Raw genomic sequence first — 23,829 nt, forward strand, 5'->3', positions numbered from 1 at the left:
TCTGAGCTCTATTTTCTGTATTATTTGTATATAAAGCCCAGTTTTAGTCATCCATCTTATAATTTGAAAGCTACAGAAAGTCGAAACAGTAATATTAATACAAAGGCACCAGTCTACCCTTTCCTAAGATTCATAATTTTAATATTTTGTCACATTTGATTTTGCTCATTGACTTAAAGGAAGACACACAGAAGTTTTATGATTTTAAGTTTTATACCCTGGGAGATAGCCACTCAATTCTGAGAAGCTGCTCTGAAAAGATGGGGAGGAGCCAGTAAATGTATGTTTTAGCTGAGAAATGCATGCAGTGAGGCACACAGTTTGGTAAAAGATTACTGCTCATCCCGAAGAACAGATATCTCAAGTTAATGATTTAGTGCTTTTCTGCTTCTGGGAAGATTCAAGAATCTGGTCATGGAAATTCTTCCTGAATTTCAGTGGTCTGACTACCTACGGGCCTGTTTATCCAAAGCACAGGGCTCCTGGGCATTTTTCATCCTGAATTCTTCTCCGTGGTAGTGTCAGTGGGTGACTGCTGTGGTTACAATTTAACTCTTGTCGAACAGGGTGATGGGAGGTGTTCTTTGTGTTTCTCTGTTCAGTCTTTTAAGTATAAGTAAAAAACCAGTCAGTCAGTTCAGTCAGTCAGTCAGTTCACTCGCTCAGTCGTGTCCAACTCTTTGTGACCCCATGGACTGTAGCACGCCAGGCTTCCCTGTCCATCACCAACTCCCAGAGCCTACTCAAACTCATGTCCATTGCTTCGATGATGACATCCAGCCATTTCGTCCTCTGTCGTCCCCTTCTCCTCCTGCCTTCAATCTTTCCCAGCATCAGGGTCTTTTCAAATGAGTCCGATTGTCGCATCAGGTGGCCAAAGTATTGGAGTTTCAGCTTTAGCATGGTCCTTCCAATGAATATTCAGAACTGATTGCCTTTAGGATGGGCAGGTTGTATCTCCTTGCAGTCCAAGGGACTATCAAGAGTCTTCTCCAACATCACAGTTCAAAAGCATCAATTCTTCGGCACTCAGGTGTCATAGTCCAACTCTCACATCCATACATGACCACTGGAAAAACCATAGCCTTGACTAGATGGACCTTTGTTGACAAAGTAATGTCTCTACTTTTTTAATACACTGTCTAGATTGGTCAGCTTTTCTTCCACGGAGCAAGCATCTTTTAGTTTCATGGTTGCAGTCACCATCTGCAGTGATTTTGGAGTCCAAGAAAATAAAGTCTGTCATTGTTTCCATTGTTTCCCCAACTATTTGCCATGAAGTGATGGGACCAGATGCCATGATCTTAGTTTTCTGAATGTGGAGTTTTAACCCAACTTCTTCACATTCCTTTCACTTTCATCAAGAGGCTCTTTAGTTCTTCACTGTCTGCCATAAGCATGGTGTCATCTGCATATCTGAGATTATTGATATTTTTCCTGGCAGTCTTGATTCCAGCTTGTGCTTCATCCAGCCTTGCATTTTGCATTGATGTACTCTGCATATAAGTTAAATAATCAGGGTGATAGTATACAGCCTTGACATTCTCCTTTCCCAATTTGGAACCAGTCTGTTGTTCCATGTCCAGTTCTAACTGTTGCTTCTTGACCTGTGTACAGATATCTCAGGAGGCAGGTCACGTGGTGTGGTGTTCCCATCTCTTTCAGAATTTTCCACAGTTTGTTGTGATACACACAGTCAAAGGCTTTGGCATAGTCATTAAAGCAAAAGTAGATGGCTTTCTGGAACGCTCTCGCTTATTCGATGATGCAGTGGATGTTGACAGTTTGATCTCTGGTTCCTCTGCCGTTTCTAAATCCAGCTTGAACATCTGGAAGTTCACGTTCATGTGCTGTTGAAGCCTGGCTTGGAGAATTTTGAGCATTACTTTGCTAGCATGTGAGATGAGTGCGATTGTGTGGACCTTCAATGCCAAACATTCTTTGGCATTGCCTTTCTTTGGGATTGGAGTGAAAACTGGCCTTTTCCAGTCCTGTGGCCACTGCTGAGTTTTCCAGATTTTGCTGGCATATTGAATGCAGCATGTTGGGCTGCATATTGCTGGCTTATTGGGCTTCCCTGATAGCTGAGTTGGTAAAGAATCCACTTGCAGTGCAGGAGACCGTGGTTCGATTTCTGGGTCAGGAAGATCCACTGGAGAAGGGAAAGGCTTCCCACTCCAATATTCTGGCCTGGAGAATTCCACGGGGTTGCAAAGAGTCGGACACGACTGAGTGACTTTCACCTTTCACTTTCACTTTGAAAGCACTTTCACAGCATCATCTGATTTGAAATAGCTCAACTGGAATTCCATCACCTCCACTAACTTTGTTCGTAGTGATGCTTCCTAAGGCCCACTTGACTTTGCATTCCAGGATGTCTGGCTCTAGGTGAGTGTTCACACCATCGTAGTTATCTGGGCAATGAAGATTTTTTTTTCCCTATAGTTCTGTGTATTCATGCCACCTCTTCTTAGTATCTTCTGCTTCTGTTAGGTCCATACCATTTCTGTCCTTTATTGTGCTCATCTTTGCATGAAATGTTCCCTTGGTGTCTCTAATTTTCTTGAAGAGATCTCTAGTCCTTTCCCATGCTATTGTTTACCTCTATTTCTTTGCATTGATCTCTGAGGAAGGCTTTCTTATTGCTCCTTGCTTTTCTTTGGAACTCTGCATTCAAATGGGCATTTCTTTTTTTTCTCTCTCTCCTTTGCCTTTCGCTTCTCTTCTTTTCTCAGCAATTTGTAAGGCCTCCTCAGACAACCATTTTGCTTCTTTCCATTTCTTTTTCTTGGGGATGGTCTTGATTACCGCCCCCTGTACATTGCTAGGGCTTCCCTGGTAGGTCAAACCGTAAAGCCTCTGCCTACAATGCAGGAGATCCTGGTTCGATCCCTGGGTTGGGAAGATGCCCTGGAGAAGAAAATGGCAACCCACTCCAGTACTCTTGCCTGGAAAATCCCACGGACCAAGGAGCCTGGTGGGCTACAGTCCATGGGCTCCTAAAGAGTCGGACAGGCCTGTACACTGTCAGGAACCCTTGTCCATAGTTCTTCAGGCACTCTTCCTCCCTGCCTTTGGGTGGGGAGGGGCCTGTACGCAGCTGGCTAGCTCTCCTTTGGTGTTTGCCCAATCCTTTGTTCTGTGAGTGGGCCAGGCTGAGCATTAGGTTGTTATGCTAGAGCCTTTGGCCGGAAAGTTCTCTTTTCCGCAGTTGTGGTTAGGCGTGAATTCCCCCACATACCCCGCTGTGGGTGGGTTTCCTACTGTGTGAAAACTTCTCATTTACAACTCCCTGCCTAGGATAGGTTTCTATCCCTAACTCTTTTGTCTCTCTTTTTGTCTTTTATATTTTGTCCTGCCTCCTTTAGAAGAGAATGGGCTCCCTTTTTTGGGTGTCTGGTGTCCTCCAGCAGTGTTCAGAAGTTGTTTTGTGGAAGTTGCTCAGCATTCAAATGATTTTTGATGAATTTGTGAGGGAGAAAGTGGTCTCCCCGTCCTATTCCGCCATCTTGAAGCAGATGAGTCATGTACCAGCAAATATAGACATCATGAAATATCACCACTAAATATTTAAGTTTGCATATTTTAATATGACATTCTTACATAATCAGAATAACATCATTTTTAAATGAGTTGACATTAGTTCAATGATACAGTCTGCTTTTTCTTTTTTTTTTAAGGAATTCAGACAACTTGCCTTGTATATTGTTTCATGATCTGGATTTACTTGATTGTTTCCTCATGATTAAATTCAGTGACTAATTTTTACACAAGTACTATAGCAATTATCTGTGTACTTCTTACTGCATTGTATCAGGAGGCATATAATGTTCACTTCAATTCAGTCACTCAGTCATGTCTGACTCTTTGCAACCCCATGGACTGCAGCACGCCACGCCTCCCTATCCATCCCTGACTCCCGGAGCTTGCTCAGACTCATGTCCATTGAGTTGGTGATGCTATCCAACCATCTCATCCTCTGTCATCTCCTTCTCCTGTCTTCAGTCTTTCCCAGCATCAGTGTCTTCTCCAGTGAGTCAGTTCTTCACATCAGGTGGCCAAAAGTATTGGAGTTTCAGCTTCAGCATCAGTCCTTCTGATGAACACTCAGGACTGATCTCCTTTAGGGTGGACTGGTTTTGTCTCCTTGCAATCCAAGGGACTCTCAAGAGTCTTCTCCAACATCACAGTTCAAAAGCATCAATTCTTCGATGCTCAGCTTCCTTTATAGTCTAACTCTCACATCCATACATGGCTGCTGGAAAAACGATAGCTTTCACTAGATATAATGTTAGTTCTTTCAGATACCAAAGGTGAAATCGATTACTTGATCGCAGTGGGGATCCCTGCATCTTTCTGTCGTACAAGTATATCCTTCCCTGGTAATAAGTGTTAGCAGGAGGTGAATAGGTTAAGAGGGGGGAATACTTTTAAAAATTATGTAACTACCCTATTTCTTGGTACTTTACTCAGCAATCGTAACATCCATTGATAATCTCTGCCTGAATTTGGTGTTTCATTGATTATTGTGAAGTGGTGATTTTGAACATTCTGTCTTTGCATCTACGTTAATTGGTTAGTATTTGTCTATAAAGGAGAGCTCTTCCTTCCTCCATTTTCCCCTTGGAGTATCTCTACTCAAAGATTCTTGTTTATTCACTAACCCATTACTGTGATTATTCTTCTTCACTCTTCAAGTTGCCCTAAATTTCCAGTGGAAACCAACTCCCATGTCATTGAATGCCTCTGTTAGTCTTTGCTTTCTGGCTCAGTAAAATGTTCTAAGCCTACATTATACTTATTCGTGGAACTGAAAGAATAATTTTTTTTTTTTTTGAGGAGTTCTTCCTCCTTTTGTTGGAAACAGTGTTTAGAAAGCAACACCTGGGTAAGTTACACTCTTTCCTGTTGAGATAGTATCATTGTTTTCAGACCTTTTTAATAGAGCTAAGATGTATGTACATATGTGTGTGTGTATGTATGTGTCATATAAATTAATAAACACATAACTTATGACTTTAATTGGATATCTCCTCTTCCAAGCTAATACTGGAGGGTTTTTCCTGTATTTTCCTCATTCTAAGTTTTATCTGCTTTCTACAAATTGAAACCCTGGATCCCACCAATATTATGTATTTGGTCATTTGGTCTCTCGTTACTTACTTATAAAATAGTTGGAGAATTGTAATGCCAGTATGATCTCTGAAAACAAATTATGGACTGGAGTCTCTGTGCCGTTCCTTTCTTTTACCTACATTATGTGTCAGTTTTCTTAGCATACACCCTTTAAGCTTTCTTGTATGTTTGTGTTACCATTTTTCTTGAGAACAAAAATTCTACTGACTCATAAACTGAGTTGTATGTGCATGTTATATACAGTTTAGTATCTCTTACGTTCATATACATTTTTGATGTAAGATATGTGTTGGAATCATATATTCATGTTAGAATAGTTTTCTAAGGAAAAAATAGATGCACAGAAAACATAGTGTAATGGACACAACAGCTTTATCATAGAAGTAGTGAACTGTACAGAGCCAGTTACAAATGGTAGTGAATCTTCAGCCCTTCAGAGGCATTGGGTCTATTTAATATATTTCCATATATTAAGTAGTATCCTGAATACGTGTGGCACAACCAGAGAGAAGTCACTGTTGAAATCTTTGTGCAGCATGTTGTTTACTAGCTTTTCTCTCTTCAGGATACCAGGACCATAAGTAGTGGGTGGTTCTGCTCACCCCAGATCTCTCTCTATATATATTATCATCTGTAGAGATTAACTGGGGCTTCCCTGATAGCTCAGTTGGTAAGAATCCACCTGTAATGTGGGAGACCCTGGTTTGATTCCTGGGTTGGGCAGATCTGCTGAAGAAGGGATAGGCTACCAACTCCAGTATTCTTGGGCTTCCCTTGTGGCTCAGCAGGTAAAGAATCCACCTGCAATGTGGAAGACCTGGGTTGGGAAGATCCCCTGGAGACGGGAAAGGCTACCCACTCCAGTATTAATTTGATGTTTTATGAAGACATACTCTGATGTATCTATGCAATATATAAGTAGCTGTTGTTCAGCCACTGAAGTCATGTCCAACTCTTTTTGACCCCATGGACTGCAGCATGCCAGGCTTCCCTGTCCTTCACTGTCTTCCAGAGTTTGCTCAAACTCATGTCCATTGAGTCGGTGATGCTATCGAACCATCTCATCCTTTGCTGCCTCTTCCCCTTTTGAATTCAATCTTTATAATTTTATAATTCAATCCTTATAATTCATCATAAACATATAACTGTAAAAAACATACATTGGGATTTTGATATCTGTTACTTTATAGGAAATTTGATTAACCTTAAAAAGAGAAACCATGTTTCTTTAAAAATCCCTTCAAGGGATAAAAAGATAAAATATACATTCATCATGGGAACTGTGTTAGTATATACGACTATAGATGAGCTAATAATACTTGATGATAATATAAAATGTTACAGCATTTGGGTTAAGTGATTTTTTTTCTTGTTTTCATAATAAAAGATTGGAAAGATTTAATAGAAGAGCTTTATCAGACCTGTGCCCTGCAGTTGCTGCGTAAGCCTTTCTGGATGCTTGGCCACAACTTGACTGCCCTCTTCAGGCTGCATGTGAATGGATTAGAAACGTTTACAATGTATCCTCCATTCATGGTGTTGCATCTCTAATGTTCCTATGAACTATTAAAAAAGAAAATACTTGTTAGCTAACAGTGTTGGAAAAGTGCTTATTCAAGTGCTTGGAGCATTTGCAGTTTTCAGCTTTCAGTTTTAGGGAACAGGGAAGTTGGGAGGGCTCCAATAAGCACTAGTGATGGCTTTGCCATTAGAATAAGCTGGCACAAGTCTTTGCAAGAAGCCAGGGACTTCCTTTGTCGTTAGTTAGGCTTAAGCCTGAAGAAGTTGGAAAATGGAGGGATAAGAGGTAATGGAGTTAAGTTTAGAGAACAGGGTTTATGTTATTGGACATACGTTAATATTTGCACATTCCTTCTACCAAGTCTTATATTCTAAATAGATATTATCAACATTGAAATATGTATTTCTTAGGCTTATTGAATTACTTTTCATGACAGACATATCTGGTTTCTAGTCCTATTGCTACTAAATTATATTCAACAGAAGAAAGCCCTATTTATCTTGTCAGTATTAAATTTTCACTAAGTATTGTATTTGTGTTGAAAAAAATGTAATTTTCTCAGCTCCCCTGGAATTCTTTATTCCAGCCAGATGGATTCCTAACTAAAAGCAAAATGTGTAGAAAATTTTGCTGGTTGTTTCGGCATGTTAGATGCTAAAGGAGTATGTGTAAGAAACAGGTCATATCTTCATTTATATACTATTTTAATAGCCTCGTAGATTTTCCCAACTAGACCATTATAGTAACATTCTAGGTGGTTTAAAAACATTTATTTTCTTCTCCTCTAATATATTATGCCCTCTCCTGCCAATTACAGCTTTCTTAATCAACATTTTACATAATGTACTTCTTTCAAAACACTCAGTAGCTGTTCACTATTTACAGAGTAAAGTTAAGATCTTGTTTATCTTTCTCTTGGAAGAGAGGTATCAGTTTCTTTTTTCCTATTTTCTGACATGAAAATTATATTCTATTATTTAACTACATAATACACATTTCAGACTGGGTAGTGTTTGTTTATACTCTTCTCTTACCTTAATATCCTCTTCCTGTCCTTCCTTGCTTACTATTTAGCCCTTCCATTCTTTCTTGAATATTTTCACATTCACACTTTTGTACAGCACCTGCAGTCTGCAGTTTTTTTTAAGTATATGTATCTCCTTTGTATGTTTGTGTGTGTCTTTTCTATTCTCTTACAAGCATCTTAGAGGTGGAGACTGTGATGTATCTTTTATTATTTGCATAACATATGAAAACACTGAATACATATTATTGATGATTAAAATGTACATTCTGTATTGCATGTGAAATTGATATTAGATGGTATCATGATATTAGATGCTTTAGTCATTATAATCTTTCAAGTCAAGACCACTATTCCTTTAACAAATAGCATGTATTTGTGATGGTATATGGTGTAAGGTATTTCTTTTTTTCATCCTAAAGTACAGTGAAGCAGATTGATCTTGAAAGGGACATTGATCTGTGACATTAATCTGACTAAGCAGGCTTTTAGTCCGACTCTCCAGATTTCACAATCTCTAATTTAGATTTACTTAGGGTGTGTGGGGTTGTATGTGTATTGTTTTAAACACAGACTCTTTAGGAAATTATATTATTCATCATCAAACCTTAAATGCCTGTTTTGGACTAGGTCTTAGCCACCGAACAATCGATGCATAAACATAAAATGCATGAACAGAACAATATGTACATAAATAGTGCTGCACGGTAGCTGAGAAACTGTAGAGATTTGAAGGGGGGCATTTTGGAGCAAGCTTTTTGAAAGAACGGAGGACATTTTAAGCAAAGGATTTAATACTTTAAATCTTAAAGAATGAACACGGGGTGTCATACAACAGAGAGACCCTTTAAATGTGTGGTATGTTCATATGGACATAGATTGCAGATGTAAATTGTGGAGACGTTGTGTTCTATTCTGCCCAAGGTCTTCGTTATGTAGGCAGTTATCTAGGACTTTGGAGCAGAGGATAGAACCCACGGTTGATTATTGGAAATTAAACTGAGAACGTGGACAGTGTGGAAACAGAGTTTGACGGCGAAATGAATCCATCTTCTTTGGCTTCTCAGTACCACTTATCACATCTTCTTGTTTTATTTTTTTCAGAATATTTCTAATTATCTGACATTTTGTGTGTACTTGGATGAGGCATCTTTTTTTCATGGAATGTATTATTCCTGAGGTCAGGGCCCTTCCATTTATTATCCAGTCCTTCATTACCTGATACATTGTAGGCACTAAACTATATTTGTGGGCTGAATGAATGTATACCTAATAGAATCTAATAGATCTGCAGTAGGTTATCACATGATGAGGGAAAAGTTCAAGATTATCCTAGTCATATCATCCCTTAAGATCTTATACACAGTTGTTGAATACTAACATTTGATTGTTCTCTTCCTGTTTTTCAAAATGAAGCATTTTCATTTCTTAGAATATCATCATTGTAAGAATGTCAGTTTTTGAAGATTTACCATTTCCCTGTTTTGCTTTAAAATTTAAAATGTGTTTTTGTGAAAATGTTCCTTTGTGTAAAAATAACCTGTTTTCTTAATTGTAATGCCATCCTTTTAATGATTTATGTATTTTTTTTTTTTAATGGGAGCACTGTTCTCTTAAGGTTTATCAGTCTGCAGAAATGTTCAGGCCCACTTAATCATCAGTGCCAATTCACTGTATGATGTTACTATACATATTTTGTTTGAAAATAACTGGTGAATTTGTTATTGTTTCATTGCTCTGTCATGTCTGACTCTTTGCAACCCCATGGACTGCAGCCCACCAGGCTCCTCTGTCCATGGGATCCTCTAGGCAAGAAAACTGGAGTGAGTTGCCATTTCCTTCTCCAGGGGATCTTCCTGACCTAGGGATTGAATCCTTGTCTTCTGCATTGGTAGGGGGCTTCTTTACCGCTTAGCCTCCGGGGAAGCCCCCGATATTATATTCCATATGACAAAAATCATATCAGATTTTAGAGCTCATATTCGTCCTAACTCTGTTCTCATTTAGGATTGGAAGAGAATCTATGAGGTAGTATTTGTTTAAACAGCATGTTCTCATTTATATCACAGCTTCAGTTCATCAGCATCTTAAATTCTTTCTTTCTTTAGTGTCTCATGCCTGCTACTCCTGCTCCCTGAGATGTTCTTTCTTGAGCTCTTTGCAGCGATGGATTTTTCTCTTCCTTGGAATTTGAGCATTAATGTCCCTTCATCTGAGAAGCCTTTTATGACCGTGTCATCTAAGTAGATCTTCCATTGTTTTCTGTAATACAATTCTGTGTAATTTTTCTCTCAGTATATTTTTTAGCTTTGAATGATTTTCTCTCATTTGGTTGGTTGTTTATTATATGTCTCCTCAGTAAAACCTCAGCTCCATGAAAGCAGACCTTGGAACCTTGGAGATTAGCTCACTTTTTGCTATTAGGTGCTCATGTTAAATGTTACTTAAGCACCAAAGCTTTACAAGCTTATATTTCATTGAACAGATTCAAAATATATATAATAGAGCTTTCTGCCTGCTGAGCATAATGCAGTTTCAGGCTGATGTTTACAGTGGTAGGTATTTTGGACTGTTTTACCATAAAACGTGCCCGTAAGGTCTTCATGCTAAATGACCCAAGATAAAAGCTTTGTTCGTTTTTTAGCTCTCTTAAATAGATGTATTTCAATCATAGCAATATTATGTGGCTCCTTGTTAATAAAAAAGGGCCTAGACTACCCCTAGCCCTTGCATGCACCTGTTTGCACGGTTAGCCATAGGCAATCTGTTATTCCTTTATTTTTTCTTTCTTTTTTTTTTAATCTCTAAAGGTTACTTTTGTATGTTTCATACAGTACACCTAATCTTTACATTTCTGGCTCTAACAAGTGAGGATTTAACTCCTCTCACCTCTTATCATTTTTATAGCTTTTTTCTTTTATTATTATAAAAGTAAATAGCATCCTTCTATTACTTATTCATAAGTGATATCTCGATTCCATAAGTTGAAGGTTAGCAAGTACAACCTCTCCTCCCCTCTTACCCACCAAATCCTGTTACCTCTATCTCCATATTGTCATCGTTGATAGCACTGTCATTGTTGATAGACCATCATTATGTCTGTCTGTAGGTTGACTTATTGTTTCCACATAAATAACATCAGTTGCAAAGTAGTAGGTTTTTATTATGGTTCCTTTTCTACAGTGTCGTGCTATTGCTTATAACTCTACTTCTGTGTAAAAGAAAATGTTCAAAATAATTAATTTTCCCATCACCTATTAATCTAGATAATGATAAATTTTAATTTTATTCTTACTTAGACCTTGCCTTTTATATTCATTTTGTTGTCATCATTCTTACTGTTGTGGGACCAAATATGTCTCCCTACAGTCTTTGATATCATCCAATGCTTTCTAATTAAAATGGTTGCTTAGAATCTATTTTCTTCTTTATCTTGAGGTCCAATTAAATTCCTGTTCTGATTTGTATTTCACAGCTTTGTAGTCGGATCGCAGCTTTCTTACACATCTTCTGCCTTTCCTCCTCTACCATATCCTGCCTAGTCATCCCTTTTTTTTTTTTTCTTACGGTTCCTTTATTATATGCTCAGGTTTTCTCATTTTTTCTATTCCCAGTACCTTTCTATTAATTATATCTTAAGGTAATTTCACATGACTTACATTTCTTCAAACATGTTTATTTCAAACTCCATCAGTTGTTTGGCTTGATGTAATTCTAGATGGAAAATAACACGCCCTCAAAACTCTGCAGGTGTGTTCTGCAGGCACCGAGCACTGCCGATAGCTGGTCCAGTTCCCGTCTCACTGTTTGCCCTTGTTAAATACTTTTCTCTTCGGAAAGTTTTTAGGACCTTCTTTTTATCCATAACGTTCTAAAGTATCACAACATGTTGGTCTTTTCTTATTCCACTTATTCAGAATCTGGCAAGTAATTTAATTTGAATACTTAGTCCCTTTAATTGTATTATGTTTCCAGAAATACTTCCTTTGTCTCTTCTCTTTCTGGAGTTCTTTCTGTTTGAAAGTTGGATTTATTGGATTAAATATCTAGGTCCCTTTCTCCTTCCTCCCGCCAATATAGTCTACCTGTGTCCTTTTTGTTCTGTGAATTTTATTTAACTCCGTATTTAATTTGAGAAATCATACTTCCTTTTTAAAGTGCCCGCTCAGTTTATTTGCTTTTTTTTATATGGCATTGTTATTTTTTTATGACTACTGTTGGGAAAAGCAGTCAACCATGGGCTGTGATCATCCTGCCTGTTCTTGCTGGGCACGCCAAGAAAGCGAAGGATTCTGTGTGCAGTGACAAGCCTTAAGGAGTGGCGTTATGTCTTTCCCCAAAGCATGGAGTTCGTCATCATGTACTAGAAAAATAGTAAGTCCCCAAACTCGGTAGTGCAGTCCTGTAACCCATCAGCTGTGTGCGTGGACATCCAGGAAGGGCCTTTTGTGTCATCCCGTGAACTTGGGGGCACAGGGATACAAACATGAAGAATAAAGTCCTCTAGGTCTCTGACCCTGAGTCTTGTGGCTTCTGCCAGCACCTGAGACAGTAACAGGCTGGCTGTTAGCAAGACAAAATCTCCAACCCAGCAGCTTTGCGCTTCTTATCCAGTATTTTCCTAGGTTCTTCTGCACTGCCGTCTTCTTGGAGATTGTAATTTCGTCCATCAAAACTTTTCTACTAGCCTTACATTTTCCAGATATTCCTTGAAATCTCTTTATCTGCTGCTGACTCCTTTCCAAGTTTTTTTTGTGATTGTAGGATTAGACCTTTTTCGATCTATACTTCTTTGGGAGAGGGACTCACCATATCTCCTGTGAAGAGTCAACTACACGGAAGAAGCTCCCTCTCCTTTTTTTAAGTTTTAGCAATCACTGTTGCTTCATTTTCCATGACTGTGCCTACATCCTTTTGCAACCAGCCTTTCCTTATTTCTCCTCCATGCCTACATCAAAAAATAGAGCTTCTGTATCTGGCGTATCAACAAAATGTCCAATAGAAATGAATTCAAAATAAGAGTAAATATGCTCTTAGAGGAGGGCTTGTTTGTGGCATTTGGTTTAGCTACTCAAATCTTTGCTTACTTTTAGGTGCAAACGTAAATGCATTTTTAGATAGATGGAATACATAAAGGTGGAGCATAACTGATATTTACAGTTTTAAAACATATCCATGATATTTATTTCTCTGTTAAAGTGAATTGCAAAATTCTTAAAAATTGCTCTGTGCTTTTTACAAAAAATCATTAGAAAATTTAAGTTATATATATGTAGGAAGTGGCACAAAATGATTTTATCCCCTAGAACAAGAGTTGTCGTGCTTCTTATACAGAGGGCCAGGATGAGCTTTTTGCCCTCACACTTTCTACTAGAACTCCTCAACTCTGCCCTTATGTAGCTTAGTAGCAGCCGCAGCAATAAGTAAATGAATCAGCGTAGCTGTGTTGCAGGAAACCTTTATTCATGAATGATAAAAATTTGAATTTTAGATAATTTTTATGTGTCATGGAATATTCTTTTTTTTTTCCTTTCCCCACAGCCATTTAAAATATAAAATCTACTCTTAGCTTGCAGTCCTTACTAAAGCCAGGGTAACTCTTGCCCCAGAATTCCTGTTTTATTAATAGCTTTGTTAACGTTTGAATACTGATAATGTTTCCACTCTGTCCCATTATCCTTATCAGACTAGCTAACGAAGAATATCAAATACTGGCTAACTCCTGGCGCTATTCATCTGCCTTTTGTAACAAACTCTTCTTCAGTAAAGTGGACTATGATGAGGGAACAGACATTTTTCAACAGGTAAGAGAGTTATATTTTGTTTCAATAGCGTATTTATTGGAGTTGGTTATGGTTGATACGTCTTTGTGTGCCAGGTAAAAACACAGTTCAGTGACTCCAATGAGTAGTTACTAAATTCTGTGATATGATTAATTACAGTTAATATTATCTTTATCAGTACAGTTTCTGCTATTAGTGAATAAATACATCTTAGCTTTTCCATCATAGAGGAAATATGTTTTTTTTTTCCATCATACATTGGCAGTTTACATGCTGCTGCTGCTAAGTCGCTTCAGTCATGTCTGACTCTGTGCGCCCCATTAACTTTATTTTGATATTTAATTGTATGTGCTTTGGGTGGTATTTTGCATAAATTTGTGAAATTTTATATAAGATTCAAGGTAGGTTTTACATGGGGCCTCCCTGGTAGCTCGATGGTAAAGAATCTACCAGCAATACAGGAGACAAATGTTCAGTCCCTAGGTCAGGAAGATCCACTGGAGGATGAATGGCAACTCACTCCAGTATTTTTGCCTGGAGAGTCCCATGGATGGAGGGGCCTGGTGGGCTACAGTCCACAGGGTTGCAAAAGAGTAGGGTACGACGTAGCAACTAAATAGCAATAATCAAGTTTTACTTAACCTTTAAGTGGTTTTAGGGGGATAAAAGGCCTTTAAGGGGGGTGAGTGTGAGTGAAAGTTGGTGTCATGTCTGACTTTGCGACCCTGTGGACCATAGATTACGTGGAATTCTCCAGGCCAGAATCCTGGAGTGGGTAGCTGTTCCCTCCTCCACGGAATCTTCCCAACCCAGGGATCAAACCCAGGTTTCCCACCCTGAAGGCGGATTCTTTACCAGCTGAGCCACAAGGGAAGCCTTTTAAGGGGGATAATTAAGATTAAATGATGTCAAAAGGATGAAACTGCTGCTGCTGCTGCTAAGTCGCTTCAGTCGTGTCCGACTCTGTGCAGCCCCATAGATGGCAGCCCATCAGGCTCCCCCGTCTCTGGGACTCCCCAGGCAAGAATACTGGAGTGGGTTGTCATTTCCTTCTCCAGTGCATGAAAGTGAAAAGTGAAAGGGAAGTTGCTCGGTCGTGTCCGACTCTTAGTGACCCCATGGACTCAGCCCACCAGGGTCCCCCGTCTCTGGGATTCTCCAGGCAAGGGTACTGGAGTGGGGTGTCATTGCCTTCTCCAAGGATGAAACTAGAAATCAGCAAAGAAGAATGAATTATCAGTTTGAAAGCAAGGAAGCAAAAATATTCACTAATGGTTCACTTAAAATTAGCTTGAGTCTAAATGCTTTTCCATGACCTGGTAAAGAACTGGGTCAGACAGTGTGAGGAAAAAAAGAGACAAGGATACCCAAACTAATCCATGCTGGGTACTGCAACAAGTTGTACATTTGAAAGGCATGATCAAGTACTGATAAACACAAAAAATTAATAAGTATAGGTTAACAGCAGGGATCAGGGAGCCAGACAGTTGAGCTCAGATTTTATCTACATATTTTATCATCTCCATATATTAACTTTGTATTCTTGGACAAGGGACGTAACCTCTCTATACCTTAATGTCTTCATGTACAAAACAGATAAAAATGATATATTTCTCTTTGGATTGTTGTGAAATTGAATGAAAGAAAACACATGAACCACTTAGAAGTGTCCCTGGAATATAAAGACTCAATGTTAGCAGTGATGATGATATAATCTTGACAAATTTCAGTAGGATTGGTATTCTTATAAGAAGTAGGACATGAGTCCTTTTGGATTAGCATTTCATCCTTATGACATCATTTAAGGGGGGGTTCAGTTCAGTTTAGTTCAATTGCTCAGTCGTGTCCAACACTTTGCAACCCCATGAAACAAAGCACACCAGGCCACCCTGTCCATCACCAACTTCTGGAGTTTACCCAAACTCATGTCTATCGAGTTGATGATGCCATCCAGCCATCTCATCCTCTGTCGTCCCCTTCTCCTGCTGCCCCCAATCCATCCCGGCATCAGAGTCTTTTCCAATGAGTCAACTCTTCGCATGAGGTGGCCAAAGTATTGGTGTTTCAGCCTCAGCATCAGTCCTTCCAATGAACACCAGGGACTGATCTCCTTTAGGATGGACTGGTTGGACCTCCTTGCAGTCCAAGGGACTCTCAAGTCAAAAGCATCAATTGACTTTTGAACTCACAGTTCAAAAGCATCAATTCTTTGGCGCTCAGCTTGCTTTACAGTCTAACTCTCACATCCATACATGACCACTGGAAAAACCATAGGCTTGACTAGATGGACCTTTGTTGGTAAAGTAATATCTCAGCTTTTGAATATGCTATCTAGGTTAGTTATAACTTTCCTTCCAAGGAGTAAGCGTCTTTTAATTTCATGGCTGCAGTCACCATCTGCAGTGATTTTGGAGCCCAAAAAAATAAAGTCTGACATTGTTTCCCCATCTATTTCCCATGAAGTGATGGGACCAGATGCCATGATCTAAGTTTTCTGAATGTTGAGCTTTAAGGGGGTTATATAAGGTTAAATGGGAGAAGGCAATGGCACCCTACTCCAGTACTCTTGGCCTGGAAAAATCCCATGGACGGAGGAGCCTGGTAGGCTGCAGTCCATGGGGTCACTAAGAGTCAGACACGACTGAGCAACTTCACTTTCACTTTCATGCATTGGAGAAGGAAATGGCAACCTACTTCAGTGTTCTTGCCTGAATAATCCCAGGGACAGGGGAGCCTGGTGGGCTGCCGTCTATGGGGTCGCACAGAGTCGGACATGACTGAAGTGACTTAGCAGCAGCAGCATAAGGTTAAATCACGTCATGTAGAAATTCGATAGTCCTGGGTTTGTTAGGGACTTGTTCAGAAAGTAAATTGTATGTGACTCCCGTGTGATGGCTGAGGCTAAGTGTATGACAACAGACCAGCAAGTCAGTGATGTGTTAGAGGGAGCTCTGCACTATCAGTCATGTTGGCTGTAACTGTCTCATGTGCACCTATCAGGAAAACACACACGAACAAAGTGTGGAGTGGGAGAAAGGAATTGGTGACTGTGTTTTGTTCAATTTAGTAAAAATTACTAAATGTCCATAACATGTACGCCCCAGCTGGTACTGCTGTATCTTTACCTTGAACCGTGATCTAATGTTTGTTGTTAACTTGAATTTTTTTTCTCATTGTTGGGGAATGTTGAACTATATATTGGAAGCCAGGGCCAAAAAGCTCCTTGCCTTTCATTTGAAGCATTTTTCATAATTCTTGGGCAGCAAGAATTTAATCTATCTATGCTTTGCAGTTTACTCCCCAATGCAAATTAACCTCATGTTTGTTTTTAGATTATTATTAATAAACACCATTTCTACTAGGGTGGTGTGTATTCAGTACACTTTTCAAATGAAGCTTGCCTTTAGAAAATAATTAATGAGATGTAACTATTTTAAGAGTTGAAATAACAGGAGGTGAACAGAAAAAGTTTTTAAAATTAATAGGGAAGTCAATATACTTGAAATTAATTACATAATATATTTATTATCGTTCATCAAATGCCAACCTTTTTCTTTAACAACTGCTTAAGAAGTGAAAATCATCCGTGTACCCCCAAATTACAGTATTTGTTTTGCACTTTGAATCATTTCATTCTTTAGTTGTAGAATTCTAGGAAATGACCAATGAAATATATGGATGCAGCTGAGAATATGAATGATGTATGTGAAGGTTCAGCAAACTTGGCCTAATTCATAAGTTCTTTTCTATTCAGCAGTATATCAAGATGAATAAAAACAGTGGTTAAGCTCTGGAAATCCACTTGGATTCTTCATAATAAATGCTGTCTTTCCAAAATTCATGCAGGAAAAAAAAGCTGGGATATTAGATTTAGTCTTTTTATCTCATGTTTTACAGCTCAACATTAACTCCGCTCCTACGTTCATGCATTTTCCTCCAAAAGGCAGACCCAAGAGAGCTGATACTTTTGACCTTCAAAGAATTGGATTTGGCGCTGAACAACTAGCAAAGTGGATTGCTGACAGAACGGATGTTCATGTATGTTTTTATTCCCCACAGTTTTAATAATAGTCTAATTAGCTTGGTTTGGTATAACATTATAATAAGGCCACAGGATTTTTTTCAGTTTCTCCTGCTTTAGGAAAACTGCATCTGATAGCTGTAAGCTGAGCTTTGAGTTAGGTGAATTTAAATGGTTTTTAGAATAATGGTTTTTAAAATATCAGTGAACCATTAAAGAACACATGTTAGGCACAAAGTAATTTCAGAGGCTAAAAAATATACTGAATATTGCTCAGTGGTCTTAGTAATCAAAGACACTCTAATTAAAAAACCAGGTGTATAATTTTTATCTATCCTTTGGGCAAATAACAATAGGATAATACCCACTTTTCATGAGCCATATGAGAAAATGTCACTGACATACGCTGTTCTCAGGACTATAAATTCTAACAGTATAATTCTTCCCTTCCTTCCCTTATCCCCCAATCATTAACTATGGGGAAAAAATTACACATTTTAATAGAAGAAAATCACTCAGAAATCAGATATCTAAAAATGAGAATTGAATTAAATGTGTACAGTCTAGACAAACAGTGGTGTGCAGCATTATTTGACATAGAAAGAAGCTCAAAGGATAACAAGTGAAAAAGTAGGATAGAAAAACAGTATTTATAGTTGATTTAGAAAAGCAAAACATTATTGAGATATGTACAATGTTGATGGTAGTTAATGTCTGTGTGGAGGGCTATAGCTATTTTGTGCCTTAATGTCACTAGAATTTTTTACAGTGAGCAATTCTAACCAGCTATTTAAAAATTACATTTCCCTTAGATATAGTACAGAGATATTAATCTGGTGTAAGCATATTTCTCATTTGAGATAGATGTCTCTCATACTATCATTGTACATAAAATAATATAGGTATTAATGATATTTTGGTGACCACCTCTTTTTTGGTGGAAATATTTCGGCAGATATTCAGTTCTACAATGTATCATTTGTTTGGTACAAAATATTAAATGTAACATTGGAAAGTACTACTAGTTCTTTATAAGAAATACTCAGTTTTAATCAGAAATGATTCTGACCTATTTATCACACTTATATGTTGTTGACAGATCCATATTTGTAAAAAGAAAATACATATTTGGAAATAATTTAAAACTTTAAGTAGTTCCACAAATGAAAATAGTCTAGTCTCAATGTATACCCTATATCAGGATTCACATACTCTTAACTTTTTATGGCTTTTGCTTTGGCATTCTTACTCTCTTACCCATCCCTCACCCTGTCTATACACATACTTACATACCACACACATTTTTTTCTGAATCATTTTAAGGTGAATTGTCTTTCCTAAGAAATACAGGACCGTACAGTTATCATGTTCACAGACTCACATTAATATATACTTCTATTTGAGCTTCTGTGTATATTCTAGTTTTGTCCGTTGACCTACTCTGTCCTTCCTAAATAGTAAGCTCCCTATGTGGAGACATTTAGGATCATGCCGATATTCTACTCCTCGTCAAAATTTTGTCAGTATTTAGCATCCATTGATGACTCTTACCTGATCCAGATTTCATCATGCTGGTTGCAGAATGATGATGTTCCAGTTCTAGCACTTTGTCCATATTTCAGATTGATCCTTGGCATTTTACTGTAAGCAAGAGTCCTCCTCTCCTCTTTGTATTTCATTCCTTCATTGGTACACAATCTTATATTGTTTTTTTCCCTCCAGTGATTGTTACTACTACGCTTAAATATTTTGGTACCAAAATTGTTCTAAATATGATTAGTGGGAGCCCCTTCATGCTGGCTTCTTTGTTCTTGTAAAGTATCTCACCTTGTAAAGTAAGTTGGGGAAATAGGAATCCTCATACACCACTTGTGGGAATGCAAAATAGTGCAACCACTTTGGTAAACAGTTTGACAGTTCTTCAAAACATTAAGCATAGTTTCTATGTGACCCAGAAATTCTACTCCTAGGTATACATATGTAAGAGAAAAGAAAACATACACTACACAAAAACTTGTGCAAAATGTTTACAGCAGCATTATTCGTAAGAGCCATAAGGTGCAAACAACCCAAATATCCAACTGATTATTTAGCTAATGGATAAGCAAAGTGTGATATCCACACAAGGAAATACTAGCCATGAAAAGGAATGAAGCAGCAGCACATTTTACAACAAGGATGAGCCTTGAGAAGGTCATACTGAGTGAAAGAAGCCAGTTACAAAAGACTACATGTTATATGAAATTGCAGAATAAATGTATGGAGTCAGAAAGTAGATTGATTGATGGTTGCCTAAGGCTGCAGGGTGAGAGGAATAAGGGAGTGGATGCCAAAAGGGAATGGGATTTCCTTTTGAAGTGATTCAAATGTTCTGATACTAACTGTGGTGATGGCTGCACCTATCTGAATATGCTTAAAAAAAATATATCACTGGATTGTACACTCTCAGTGGGTGGATTGTATGGTATATGGATTAAAGCTCAGTAAAGTTGTTGAAAAGAAAATGTCTTAAAAAATTCCAATTTGAAATAATACAAGTAGTAGTCCCCCCATCTCACCTCTCCTTTTTACCAGATGATCCCATGTTCGGGATCATCATGATTATCTGGTTCATCATCATGTACCAGAACAGCTCTGAGTTGAATGTAAGTAGGTTTTGCATATATTTAACTGTATTCACCTAAAAGCACCAGAAGAGCATGTTTTGTTACATAGCCATGAGGTTTTAGGGCATATATTTTTGACTCATAAAGAACAAAAGGAATGTTAGTGCCTGGTATGAAAAGTAAGGTGGTACCTTTCTGAATTACATGTGTTAAAGATCAGAAGGACGAGCATATCAGAGAAAAAAATTAATATTTTTCCTGAACTTTAAAACATTTTCATTGTGTTGTTGCAGATTCGTGTCTTCAGGCCACCCAACTACTCTGGCACCATCGCTTTGGCTTTGTTGGTGTCACTTGTGGGTGGTTTGCTCTATTTAAGAAGGAACAACTTGGAGTTCATCTATAACAAGACTGGTTGGGCCATGGTGTCTCTGGTATGTTAACACATTTACCCTATTTCTTTGGGTAATGGTCCAAGTTGTGTAATATTAACAAAGTGATCCAGATTATAACTGTAATGAAAATCAAGTCTGGATGAGAAGAATTAACTTTTAGGACTTAGGTGATATAACTTAAGTTCACCATTAATGTAGATTTTGCTCTCTTCCTTCAGTTTTCACAACTAAAATGTAATGTCTTTCCATGTGTACTTGGCATATTACGAGTGCTAGACAAATGTATGGTAATACATTTAGAAATACACTAGGGATTCGTGTATTTTTACTAATTACACTAAAAATACTTACAGACTCTTAGAGTCTGAAGCACTTGGAAATGTACTCATTCAGTTATTTTTTTCCCCAGCAACTCTTTTCTTTTGTCTCTACTATGTGCCTGATAATTATTAGGTACCAGAGATATAAAGGTAAGACATAAACCCCACCTGATTGTAATTCATCACAGGGATACTAATCAAGAGATAAATCATGTAACATTCTGCATGCTGTGATGGAAGTAAGCACACAGGATTAGAGGATTACATACTACATAGGAAGGACAGCTAATCTTGAGTACTGAAAAGTCATGACAGGCTTCCTAGAGTGTGTGACATCATTTATGTTTTTTAGGTTAACAGTATCTTAAAATCTCTAGCAAGTATCTTAGTAATGATGCCTACAGTCACCTGCTCTTCATCATTTTACTTGTGGTCTTGGTCAAAGCATAAGAATGGAGAAAGAAATACAGGGAATAAAAAACTGTAAAGAAAGAGATGTTACTATTTACTTAATTTGTGATTTGCATATATGACTGTCTACATGAAAATTTTATCACAATTTACAGAGTAAAATAAAATTAATACTAGAGTTGAACAGTTCTGAATTCAAGGTCTCCAATAATCTTTAGGATTTTTACACAGTAAACAATTTAGATGATTAAAATCTCTTTCCCAAAGGAAGAAGAAAATAATGATACTTAAATGATACTTAAAAGTAACAAAAGATGTATAAAACATTTATAAACAATATAAAACATGAAGCTATTTAATATGTATATGTATACATATATATATTTACAGCTAAGTGTCAGTTTGTTGGTTTTACCTTCGTGCAGTAGCCCTCCATCCTTCCATTTTTCAGCAAACAGTGGTGTTTATGATTGAGTTAGATACAGTAGGACAGACTGGTAAGTGAGCATCCCAGGCAACTCACCTTAAAGCACCCATCATGTGCAATAATAGCTAATGTCTTGAAATTGAAACAGATCCTCTATGGCTTTGTGGCAGACAGAGAAATAAGATTTTGAGGTTTGGATTTTTTTAGTGTAAGGAGGATTTTTCAAGGAAAGTTTCTTAATATTTTCTCAGTTTTTGATAACTGAATTAAAGAGATTTATTAGTTATACTCCAGTTACTGTAATTGGATCCAGTGGGTGATCTCAGTCACCGTAGTCATTAAGTTTGAAAGTGTTTTGGACGTTGCTTAGTCTGGTTTTCAGGTTGCTTCATTCAGTTAAGCCACCCACTGTCTTGGTGAAAAAAAATACACCCCTTCTTTCAAAGTGTTATTGGAAGGTTAAAATTCCTTCAGTATTTCAGCAGCATTATACCAAATTTTGTCACTGTTTCAGTCTCCTGAAAAACTAAGTCTGCTTACGATGTAACCATGTATCTGACGTAGACCCAGATGATACACCTGCATACACTATTCTCCCTTCTCAAGAAGAGGTGGCCTCCCTGGCGGCTCAGTCAGTAAAGGGTCCACCCACAATGCAGGAGACCCAGGTTCGGTCTCTGGGTTGGGAAGATCTCCTGGAGAAGGAAACGACAACCCACTCTAGTATTCTTGCCTGGAGAATTCCATGGATGAGCCTGGTGGGCTACAGTCCATGGGGTCACAAAAGAGTCGGACACAACTAAGTGACTAACTTTCACTCCTCAAGAAGAGACGTAGAGTTATTACTGTAAGTAATGGACATTATAGCCCCTCTTCCTTCTTTGGGGGTTATGTTTCTTATGCTTATTCTTTATAATGACTATGAAAAGGAATTTCTATTATCATCATTTTACAGACAAGGAAACAGATTCAGTAAACTAAATTTGCAGAACCTCACACCTGGGATAGGATTCTGTGTACATCTAACTTAAGACTTGGTACTTTTCACAGTGCTGTGCTGTGCTTAGTTGCTCAGTCATGTCCGACTCTTTGCGACCCCATGGACTGTACCCTGCCAGGCTCATCTGTCCATGGGAATTCTCCAGGCAAGAATACTGGAGTAGGCTGCCATGCCCTCCTCCAGGGGATCTTCCTGACCCAGGAATCCAACCAGGGTCTCCTGCATTGCAGGCGGATTCTTTACCAGTTGAGCTACCAAGGAAGCCCTTTCACAGTGTTGGGTTCTCTAAACCTGGCGTGTGCCTCATATGCTGGATGTTTAATCCAGTGGATGCAGTGAGTCAGTACAACTGTAAATAAATGTCTAACAACATTTATATGGCAAATAAATGTTAGTACTTAAATGGTCAATTCTCTCACACCCTCTGCCACATCATACAGATTTTTTTTTCTTTGAATCCTTGAAAGCTAATGAGCTTGGCATAACAGAAGATGCTCTAACATTCATAGACACATACTTGAGAAGGAAATCTTGGCAGGTATGTCTACTCCCCAATGGCAGCCTTTCAGAAGCCATAACAGGCTGCAGAAAACAGACATGTTTTCAAAATATATGCTTGAAAACTCTGAATATAAAATGTTGAATTAAACAGATTTGTGTTTTTTTTTAATTTTTCCTCATCTGCTGATGGCTTATGAAGCTTAAACAGTGAGGTCAGAAATAATTTAAATCTCTGTTACCATTTTCTGTCACCATTACCACCACCAAACTTGATTCTGTTTAATGAAAAACTATTTTACATGAAAAACTGGATTTGTCCAATTCCAGTCCTTTTAAATCCAATTTTTGGGCTATCCTTACAAAGTTAAGAGGCCATCCAAAATATTGAATCATTTACTCAGATTGCTAGACATTTGTTTATTTAAAACAACCAATATCTTGTTGTTCTTTGGAAATGATATATTTTGAAATAATTCTTGGCAAAATACTGTTATCTGATTTACTGAAATCCTTGGCTTGCACAGTAAAATGAAGTTCTTAAAAAAAGTAGTGAACTCTGTACAACAGCACAGCAGTTTTGTAATGTAAAAACTGTATGCACAAGGAAAAGAATGAAAAAACAGTTTGGTGGAGAATTTCTATGGACATGCTCACTTCATAGTAAAGAATGACTATACATACAG

At 38.0% G+C, this 23,829-nt stretch overlaps 1 protein-coding gene across 6 annotated transcripts in view; it reads left to right on the plus strand.

Annotated features, from left to right (window-relative positions):
* Positions 1-23,829, plus strand: part of TUSC3 (tumor suppressor candidate 3) — a 207,425-nt gene that overhangs the window by 85,538 nt on the left and 98,058 nt on the right. For all 6 annotated transcript variants that reach the window (XM_025279263.3, XM_025279233.3, XM_044937925.2 and 3 more), the window contains exons 3-5: positions 13,369-13,486; positions 17,363-17,503; positions 20,386-20,526. In XM_025279263.3, coding sequence (XP_025135048.1) covers positions 13,369-13,486; positions 17,363-17,503; positions 20,386-20,526 — 400 coding nt within the window. The remainder of the gene's footprint in view (positions 1-13,368; positions 13,487-17,362; positions 17,504-20,385; positions 20,527-23,829) is intronic.

Source organism: Bubalus bubalis, chromosome 1, assembly GCF_019923935.1.
Source record: "Bubalus bubalis isolate 160015118507 breed Murrah chromosome 1, NDDB_SH_1, whole genome shotgun sequence".
NCBI lineage: Eukaryota > Metazoa > Chordata > Mammalia > Artiodactyla > Bovidae > Bubalus > Bubalus bubalis.